The 11199-nt window shown below is 37.2% G+C and overlaps 1 protein-coding gene across 2 annotated transcripts in view; it reads left to right on the forward strand.

Annotated features, from left to right (window-relative positions):
* Positions 1-10818, forward strand: part of LOC139948142 (LIM/homeobox protein Lhx3-like) — a 28593-nt gene extending 17775 nt beyond the window's left edge. For both annotated transcript variants that reach the window (XM_071946186.1, XM_071946185.1), the window contains exons 3-6: positions 6245-6447; positions 6692-6849; positions 7341-7527; positions 8183-10818. In XM_071946186.1, coding sequence (XP_071802287.1) covers positions 6245-6447; positions 6692-6849; positions 7341-7527; positions 8183-8574 — 940 coding nt within the window. In that variant the 3' untranslated portion in view covers positions 8575-10818. The remainder of the gene's footprint in view (positions 1-6244; positions 6448-6691; positions 6850-7340; positions 7528-8182) is intronic.
* Positions 10819-11199: the final 381 nt, after the last annotated feature.

An 11199-nucleotide genomic window follows, 5' to 3' on the forward strand; every position in this document is an offset into this window, starting at 1 on the left:
AATGTCGTTATTACAATCTTTTTATAACACAATCACCACATACTTAATTATAAACTAATGAATTTTTACTCCAAATTTAGTATGTTTAAAACACTAGGTTTATATAGGTGACGTCTTTTAAATTTAAATACTCTAAAAGATTAACAAACACGGTGTGTTTCTTCAAGGAAAGAAGAAAGTTTTAGAAGAAAAAGGGCATACTTAAAATAATCAATGTTTGAATAGTTCGAAACGAAAAACGAAAAAGCCCGAAACGAAAAAGCCCGGAACGTTCGAAACGAAAAAGCCCGGAATTAAATGCGACAGCAACATATGTGTTGCTTATGGCATTAATAAAGTTGATTAAATAGATTGCTATGGGGTTTACCCTAATAAATTACTGGGAGTCAAAATGCAGCAGTTTCTGTCCACTGTTTAGTGCCATAACAGCTTCAGGCTAGTAGCATCCCCGCTCTAGCTCTCCGGGAATGCACGTAAAATATAGCCCAGTCACATCAGCAATAAATGAAGTAATAGCATTGTGAAACAATAGTCATGTTGCACAACGAATCTAAAGGTTAAATGTCAGTTTGCTTACATTGTTTTGTTTGAGCTGGCATTATAGAGGGCGTAGTCACCGAATGGCAATTATTAGGACTGGAAGAATTCCTTAAAATGGGTGTGGCCGGTTAATGTATAAAAAATAACTGCATATTTTGTAGATATATTTACTATGCGGAGCATAATCTTTTTAATGAAAGCGTAAACATTCATATATAAAAATAAATCTGGCTGGATATTTCGATAATTTCGTAAGCTTCATCCTACAGTTTTGGGTGGATTGATATGGGAAAGTACACTAATAGAACGAAGAAAAAGAATTACGATTGATCTACTGTTAGTCCTATGTCATAAATAAAATATTCCTTTTCATCTATGAGTATGACGGAAAGCTTTTCCCTTGCTCAGGATAACATATCGTATATATTAAGACAATGGTTGCAGACCCCTTACAGAAAAAGCATGTAGCTTTATTAGGAGTCTACAGAGCACACCAAATTAAACTTTGTAGAAATCCCTTGGTTCGTTGATGGACTCCTGAGCAATCTTGCGATGTAAACAAATACCCGCTCCTAGGAAAATTAATCAGTAGCGGAGCTTGCGGCCTGGCTTTGGTAGGCTCCAGTCATCTACGAGTCGTGACGAGAGAGAACTGTCACGGTACTAATCAATCTAGCGACCTGCTGGCCGTTGTGCCTTTCTCTCCTTCAAACAGGGAGCTCATCAGCCACTGGGTCATGCAATCAGACCCAGCCAACATCAACCACCACAACTCCAATTGCCAAATTGTCTACATACGCCACTTTCTTGTCTGTATCCTAGCTTGTTTCACCAAGTTTATGTTTTTGCTTATTGGTTGTATTTAAGACTAAGTTGCATGGTTTGCTTTTGAGCTGTTTTATTCCAGAAGTATCTGACATCATGTAAAGCTGTGTTATTGGTAGGCCTACTCTCAATTTGTTTTTTCTTACCTTTTTCCGTGTAGCCCATCCCTTACCAAAATTGAAATGACGAGATGCCTATTTAGAACCCCGTTTGATTCAAATATAGGATTCCTAAAATAAATAAAAAATTCAAAGGGATATTTAGATACAAAGTCACTGTACAATAATTTGATTAAGATAGTTAGATTTTTTCATCAACTTTAACATAGGGCTTTCATAACATGGAATGTTTACTCCATACAGTTGACGTGGGAAATCTTAATTTCGTTTTCAAACTTATTATTTTGCTTTCCCTGTTTCAGCTTTGATTAAAATCACTTCAGCTATAATTTTAGCTAGTTCTATTTATATCAGCTAGCAGGTTAAGTTGTCCAGCATTACAATCTGCTGACAAAACTTCACGCGGCACACCTATAACAGATTCACATTATGTGCGGTTATCGAATTATGCTTGAGCCAACTTTGTTCTTTTTGTGTACTGTCAGAATATGACAGGGATCTATAAATCATACTCTTATTAGCTCAGTCAATTACGTTGGATTTGTTTTCTAATTGTGAACATTGACGCTCGTTATTAGTGAGGCGCTTGTGATTGAAATATGCATAGCATTTTACATGAAACCTCATTCTTTTGTAGTTTTACGAAATGCTTGTTCATAAATCAAAGGTATCCGAGTCGAAAAGCGAAGCATTACACGCTGAGCGATTTGTCCATGTGTTTTGGGGGCCATAGGAAGATGAGCAAAGAGATACACCATATGCAAGGATTTAATTTATGTGATTGTGTCTGTGCAAGCGCGAATTGGGTCACTTCGGGGGCGGTGAATCAGCACAAGTTGACAGAGATGATCATCAGGGGAAATCAAGAGACTCACGCGAGCACCGTATCAAGGATTTCTCGCTCGCTACCCCGCTTTCTCAATCGCCGCTCACTCGCTGGATAAATGCACTGCCGTCTTTCTTGTTCTGACATCAACATCAAACTCGTTCATAAGATCTCGAACGGTATCAAAAAGAAAGTTGAACCTCCACTAGAGAAAAAGGGGACTTTCTGAAGGGAGGACACCCTTTTCGCAGTCTTTGTGTTCGTAAAGAAAAGATAAAAATATCAGCCACGAGGGAAGAAGACTGCCGAAGATTGACCATTGATTTCTGGACATGGTCGCCCTTGATTCCTATTATATACGCGGCAAATGAACCCATGTTCTGTTGCCAAAATCAACCATGAGATTGGCAAATAACAAAAGCTCAACGAGAGGAAAGGGCTTTTTATTTCTACGAGAAAATTAAATTGCGGCAGAAAAGGAAAGACAACACGGCGGGGCCAGTGTTACGCTCAACTTCACATCTGTTCGGATGTTTCAAAGAAAGAATTAAATCAAAGCAAGCATGTAATCATTTCTGTCCTCCCAAGGGATTCGATGCAGTAGAATTTTTTCATCAGTAGTATCAGTCAAGGTTCTTTCCGTCGCAAATGAAAGTTTCTTATGTTGAAGAAAAAGACACGTCAGTCAGATCTTGTCTTCCGTTTTGTTCAGTCATTTGAAATTTTCGTGGGCTGTGTCTTTTTCTAAAAATGCATAAGAAAAAAGTAGCATCAAATGAAAATTCATTCTCCGGAACAATAATTGCATATAGACATAATTTAAATTTAAAGCGACTCTGATTTTGTTTGGTTTTTGTTTGTTTATATTTTGTTTTAAATATTGAAAATGTTCTAAAAAAATTATTTCCTACATCAAAAATCGGATCATGCTGCTCGGATCATGCTGCTTAAAAAAGACTTTGTTGACTATCAAACAATACCGATTTTGTGCAAAATTTCAAAAATATATTACTTTGGAAAAGCCTCAAAACAAAACCTCACTCAAGGTACAAGGAAGTTTCTGTCGTTTTTTGATATAAAATAATGAAATAAGATTTACAGATATTGAGCTAAATATGTTGTTTATGCTCCAGGAAGACGATGGAGGTCGCAGAGGCGAGCCGGTGATCACAATATATCTCATTGTTTATGAACGATGTATTTTTTTACTCACAGTAGGAAACTCAAACAAGTCACAAGCATTTTAAGTCATGCTTTTGCGCATTTTGATGAGATAAGTTTGAGGAAAACATTGTCATAGCATCCTTGATATTATAATGAGTTGATATTTCCCATGCACAATCAACCACGATCTATTCCATCCTAATACATATCTTAACAAATCAGCAAACCATTTTTTATGAAAACAAGTAAAAAATGCACATGCTTATTTTATGCTTTCATGATTTTCCCCATTTTGTTTTCTTTTATATTTTAAAATATTTTTGGACAGACGTTCCGACGACCCATTAGATTTCTAACAATTAATAATAGATTAACAATAAGAGATTTATAAAGCGCACATCTGCCTAAAATGGCACCCAAGGCGCACAAGAAGAAAAAATGGAAACAGTAAAACTAGCGAAATAATGACAAGTATGGAAATGACAGTTAATCGCTGGATTCCTTCATGAGAGATGTTTTCAGATGCTTGTAGAACAATTCTGTAGTTTTGCTAGTTTTGACGTATGTGGGAAGTTCATTCCTCAAAAGTGGGGCTGCTGCAGAGAAAGACCTGTAACCCCAAGACCTCCTCGTTCTCGTGTCCTGGAGCTGCTGGGCTTTTTCTAAAGTAATTATTTCTTTGCAAGCAAATACTTTTTGATTCAAATCGGAAAAATACAGCCAAAACCTTGCACGACAAACTTGAGTGTTCATATACCGCGATTAGCGAATATAAATAAACGACTAGAAACAGAACGGGTTTACCGTGATAAACGATTTAAAAGATTCGGATACCCCGACAAACGATTTGAACAGAAAGGGTTTACCGCGACTGGAAACAGTTGAGTATCAAACCAGCCATGGGTTAGCGCGATAAACGACTAGGAAATGTTTAGTATAAAATCAACACCTGTTAACCGCAATAAATCACGGTAACCATTTTAATAAAAAGTGCCATCCGAATAATAGCCCGATCTACGACTTCGCGTTAATCAATATTTTAGTTAAATTTCTGTGAGACAGAGTTTTAGACTAAATCCCCAAATGATGTCCAAACGAGCACCCACTAACTTCGACGAATGTTAAATACGGGATTTGATACATAATGGTTGAATCGAGATGAGAGAAATCATGTATACATCTGACATGCAGACTCATGTCCAGTGTGGTTTAATGGATGGAATAACATAGGGGCTGAAATCAGAGAAATCATGCCACGCTGATTCCCATGCAACGTGATACCTTGTCGGAGTCGCGTTGTACATCCAAACTGTCATCTCGTCACGGCTTCCAAATCATTCTGCCGGAAATTATACCGGCTTCTGGCCAAATTAGAAAGGCAGTATTCGCTCATCTTGGCCCTCTAGGGAAATAACAGATACGATAGCTTTAGTTTATAGAACATGTGGAATATTATGTTTGTATATAGAACAAGTATATACAGGAACTACCAAAATAGCAAGAACTACGAACGTGTCGGTTGCTTAACCAAAAACATTCCGTTTCTAAACACAAATGAATTGCTCCTTACATAAAGAAAAAGTGTACTCACCAATATAATACATAACAACTGTTACCACAACTACCTCACGGTGACAAATCTGTATCTACCACAACTATCTCACAATGACAAATCTTTATCTACCACAACTACCTCACAATGACAAATCTTTATCTACCACAATAACCTCACAATGACAAATCTGTATCTACCACAATTACCTCACAATGACAAATCTGTATCTACCACAATTACCTCACAATGAGAAATCTTTATCTACCACAACTATCTCATAGTGACAAATCTGTATCTACCACAACTACCTCATAGTGACAAATCTTTATCTACCACAACTACCTCATAGTGACAAATCTTTATCTACCACAACTACCTCACAATGACAAATCTTTATCTACCACAACTATCTCACAGTGACAAATCTTTATCCACCATAACTACCTCACAGTGACAAATCTTTATCCACCACAACTACCTCACAGTGACAAATCTGTATCTACCACAATTACCTCACAATGACAAATCTGTATCTACCACAATTACCTCAAATGACAAATCTGTATCTACCAAAATTACCTCACAATGACAAATCTGTATCTATCACAACTACCTCACAGTGACAAATCTTTATCTCCCACAACTATCTCATAGTGACAAATCTGTATCTACCACAACTACCTCATAGTGACAAATCTTTATCTCACAACTACCTCACAGTGACAAATCGTTATCCACCACAACTACCTCACAGTGACAAATATGTATCTACCACAACTAACTCACAATGACAAATCTTTATCTCACAACTACCTCACAGTGACAAATCTGTATCTACCACAACTACCTCACAGTGACAAATCTTTATCCACCACAACTACCTCACAGTGACAAATCTTTATCTCACAACTACCTCACAGTGACAAATCTTTATCCACCACAACTACCTCACAGTGACAAATCTTTATCTCACAACTACCTCACAGTGACAAATCTTTCTTTAAAGGGACCACTCACTACCTTTGTGTGTCGTATTCCCGGCCTCGTGTCCACTTTGCAATCAACTATGCTCGCTTACAGGGTTTGGCATATAGGCTCTCTTGTCGAAGATCATTTCAAGCAAGAATGTATCGGAGTTGTTTTTGTGTCTCTTAACATGAAAATAACTGAATTCTGAAAGTAATTCATGTTTAATATTGTTTATTTTCTCTTTAGGAGGTACGCAGCAAGATGTGCTTCTTGCGACAAAAGTATCGCGCCAAAAGAACAAGTACGGAGGGCTCAAGACAACGCATACCATCTACAATGCTTCGCTTGTGTCTATTGTAAGCGACTACTAGCTACTGGAGACGAGTTTTACCTAATGAAAGACAACAAACTTGCCTGTAAAAACGACTACGAAGTCTCAATAAGCAAAGGTAAGGTTTATCTTTAAGCTTCGTTTGAAATTAGTAAATGTTTCAGCTTCTTTCTTCCACTGCCGTCGATGCATTTGATGCTTTTAATGATTTTCCAAAAAAATGCCAAATATTGTTACAATGAAAACATTTTTAGCATTTCCATTGTTATGATGAAAGGAATCTAAGATTAGGACTGCTTCATCTACCAATTCTTTTCAAAATAACCATTTGAGAAATAAATATATTATTTCTTGATACATAGATGTTGAGATGGATAATTCTAACAAGCGTCCCCGTACAACTATAACGGCTAAGCAACTGGAGACACTCAAGACGGCGTACACTAATAGCCCTAAGCCAGCAAGGCACGTACGGGAACAACTAGCTCAAGAAACTAACTTGGACATGCGAGTTGTACAGGTGAGATTACCCCAAGGCCGCTCAAACTAAATCTCGCTCTAGATATTTCACTAAAAGGGGATTACACTGCAATGGATTTTACCATTCTCCGACAATGATGTTGGGGGCTTTTATTTTTCAAAATGATGTTGCATGAAGTATTTCCATTGCAAGAATCTTTCGAGGTCATCTTTCAGACACTATTGCTTAAAAACATTCATAAGTATCATTCTTTTGTTAAGACGGTTTTAATAAGAAGGTATTTCCACAGACGTGAAGGCATAAACATGTTATGTTTCAATAAACATTTTACTCCTGCCGAGTTTACCTACAAACAATGACCACACACAATGGCTAAAAATGGCCTACAGTTTTTTCTTTTCTTGTTTCGTTGTGTGACCTCATATCGGAAATGGGGCAGGTAATTTTAACATTGGACATCATTGGTGTCATCAACGCAACAAAAATTCCTTCATTTTGTGATGTCAGTTTATGTGTGTTTTTCTTTCTAGGTGTGGTTTCAAAACCGAAGAGCCAAAGAAAAGCGGTTGAAGAAAGACTCCAGTCGTCAACGTTGGGGGCAGTATTTCCGCACCGTCAAGCGAGGGAATGAGAACAGTAGTCCTGTACTAAGTGGCCAGGAGTCGCTCTCCTCACCTATTAAACTAGAGACAGGGGATGACAAACTGGACTTTGAAGGTACGATAAACATCATCACCAGTCTGTCTACCTATAATGTTACTTGACAATATTAACATTTACCCATTGTCAAATAAGAATCATATAGGGATTTGTGCAATCCGACCATTGAAATCGACATAATTTTCCAAAGGGCATGTTTTCTTTGGTCAAGTTTTAAAAAGGAAATGAATTTTTTGTAATGAGAACATTAGAATATCAACGAAAGTACCCTACATACTGCATCTTTGAGGCGGTGGAGGGTGCACGGGGGGGAGGGGGGACCTTACATATACTGCATCTTGGAGGCGGTGGTTATGGCTGCACAGGGGGGGGTGGCTTGGTGATCTTAATACAGACTCCATGTCTTGGAGCCGGTGGTCTGATGGGTGCAATGGGGGAATCAAGACATTGCCTTGGTGTCAGCCATACTTAGGTATTAATGTGGAGGTAATGTTTCAACATCGATCAAAAATGTAGACTGTGATTCATTTGAAGTTTTCATCGTTTAAAGCACATTCACCGGATCCGATTTGTGTAGTAAGCTGTAATATACAGCCAGTTAAATCTGCGCAGTTTTTTGAATCCCTTAAGTTGATGGTCGGGTTCTGATTTGAAGATATCTTTCAAATTAATCATCACAGTAAACTCAGAAAACATGTTTTATTTTTAACAGAAACGAGCGAAGTTACATCTGAGAGACCCTTAGGTTTCACGAGCCATGACCAGAACACACCAAGCAATGGTTCCCATCACATCCACTCTAATGGGTTTATCAATGCAAGAGACACATATGGCTCTCCTCCACCATCAGTAACAGGTCCACGGAATGCTGGCTACTCGTTGAATCATTCACCAAGCCTTCCTGTCACCCAGCAGGGAATGATGCCTAATATCCCATTTAGCGATGCAGGTATGCCTGGCTTACTAAGTTCAGCAAGTCATGGATTAGGCGAGGCTATGAGAGTCATGGTTAGTTCAGCTGCAGACCTTCAACATGTACCTACATCAACAGGTTATGATGACTTCCCAAATCAACACTCGTGGATAGAGCAACCTCAGTACTAGACCTGTTGAATAGATAGGGAACACTTCTAAAGGATAGGGTTTGTACATTTGAGATGGCGTTTGAAGAAACAAGTGGTCTCTAAAAACATAAACATGTACTTCTTATAAGTCGTTTTATCCTTCAAACAACATCGTTAATAGTGTGAGATCAAAAACATTATAACAAGACTTTTATACGATGCATTTGAGTTGAATCGGACAATTTAGATAGAAATGGAAACAATCTAGAGTTGTAAATAGGTCTGGCACGATGGAAACGGCTGGTCTTTTTTACTCACTTGGATCCTCGTCAGCAATCGTCTAGAATTAGAAGTACGGCAATGAACAACCTGTAACAATGAAATCAGCATGTTAATAGTGGACATAGTAGATAGTACAAGATGACCTACCTAGCCCTCATAATGCTAAGAACTTCAGAGGCTTCGTATTCCTGCTATGAATGTTGACAAGAGTCCAACTTGTTAATTTATTGACTTTAATGAGACCACTTGGTGTTTGGGTATTGGTAGGAAAGCTGCTATCTGGATAATCTGTCTACAAGGAAATGTTTTTGCACGCATTGAAAACTGTTTAACACACATCCTATTTTATTGCAAGTTGATTTGAAGGGACATGAGGCTTGTAAGGTTTCAAATTACAAGCAATTCTTTAAAAATGCAGCGCGAATAAGTAATAGGTTTGAGTGTTTGCAAACATCCACACCATTGTACTCGAGGTAAAACCTCTCTGATCACAACTATAAAAGTAATACAGTAAGTTGACCACTATTATGAAACAATGGTGCTAGAATGAAGGTTAAAGCATGCCATGAACCTTTTTACGCAACGTCGTATCCATGGGTGAATTAGGTAGCTATACCATGTTACCATTTCACGTCCAAAAATGCTGCTGAACATTTTATTGCACTCACTTCTTTCATTTGTTTTCAAGTAAACGGCACAATTTTATATGTTGAAGCTTTCACGTGTATTTTGCATTATACCTGTGTGTATATCCATTCATATGAATAATTCTTTATGACCAGTATTATGAACGTTACATAATAGTACACATTGGCCTAATGTATGACAATTATGGCATTGAAGCACATTCTAGTTACGTTTATATTCAAACAGGGATCTTGCCGATTCTATTTCACTCAATTGTGATGAATGTTGTTGTTCAGACCGAGAACTCTGTATTTTGAAATAACAGACTGTTTATTTATAACCTTAATTTCACAACTAATCATAGTTGAACGATTCCGATTTTTGAATAGTTTACCAGCACCAATGTAATGACTGAGTTGACTGCCAATATGCTCATATTAATCGGTTACAGCATTAATATGCACGGTCTGGACTGTCCTGCTTGGATTAAAAGCAAGTTGACACATTTTGGAATTTTGAGAGCATTCCATTATAAGATTATACGCTTGAAATTAAAAAAATATATATTCAAATGGTTGCCATGGTGTCAAACAATGTGACTGGTTAAATTTTGATTGGAAACACTTGCCCAGTGAGGAATTCATAGTTAATCAGTACTGATTGCTAATTTGCGTTCTATAGATCTATACAAATGGAAGTGCTGCATTTATTACAGTGGTAATTACAGTTTTACATGTGACCGAACAACTTTTCAATCAATTATTTGTGTGCAGTTATTGCAACTTCTAAAATTTACTCAAACTCTTTCCAGTCGCATTTTTTCATTTTGATAAGATGTAATTAATTGCAAATGAGTACAAAACGCAAGACGAAAACATATGTAGTACCTTAGTTTTTTTTTTTTTAGACGCTTTCATGGCCGAGTTTTATAAAAACACGCCATGAACTTGAATAGAAAATGTGAGCGACAACAACCCTGAGGCAACGATTTATAGTTCCTAATTATGTAGCTATAGAAACTATTGCTCAATGACCTTAATTTGAATTATAATATGGGCTGACCACAGCTTTACTACGCAACTTGCCATTGTTTTGTGTTGATTTGTTTCAGTGATATTCCACACTTGTTTACAACAATCATCTACGTGTGTTAATTAGTTTTACAATGAGTGTCCTATACCACACATTCCTTTCTTATTATATGTTTATTGTGATCTAGTTTTAAATTTATCTTGAAAATGTTTTTGCTGAGCAAAGGTTGAGTGCAATTTAAATAACTACTATGTATTATATTTATTTGAACGAAACATCGTTAAAACTGTTTACATTCCATCTTGCCCTACTATTACTTAGAGACGTTTACTTTCACGTTCTATTTCAAGCATTGTGAACAATACATTTTGATTGAATTGTGATCGGACTTTACAGTTGTGTTTTCATTTTGTAATTTTACTCTTCTTGATTGCGTCAGAGTCTTGTCTATATGTTTTGTGTCATCATCGATAGCCTAATATACACTGTAAAATATATCCGTAAAATGTACGGCACTTTACCTGACAGCTAGGGTGCCAGGTAAAGTGCCGTAAATTTCACGGTGGAAGTTTTGCAAACTACCCCTTCAAGCACCGGTGCCTTCAAGACACAATTTACAAAACATCCACTGTGAAATTTACGGCACTTTACCTGGCACCCGCTGCCAGGTAAAGTGCCGTAAATGTTACGGATATTTTGTACAGTGTACTGAGATATGAAGACG

The sequence above is a fragment of the Asterias amurensis genome, chromosome 15 (assembly GCF_032118995.1).
Source record: "Asterias amurensis chromosome 15, ASM3211899v1".
Classification (NCBI taxonomy): Eukaryota; Metazoa; Echinodermata; class Asteroidea; order Forcipulatida; family Asteriidae; genus Asterias; species Asterias amurensis.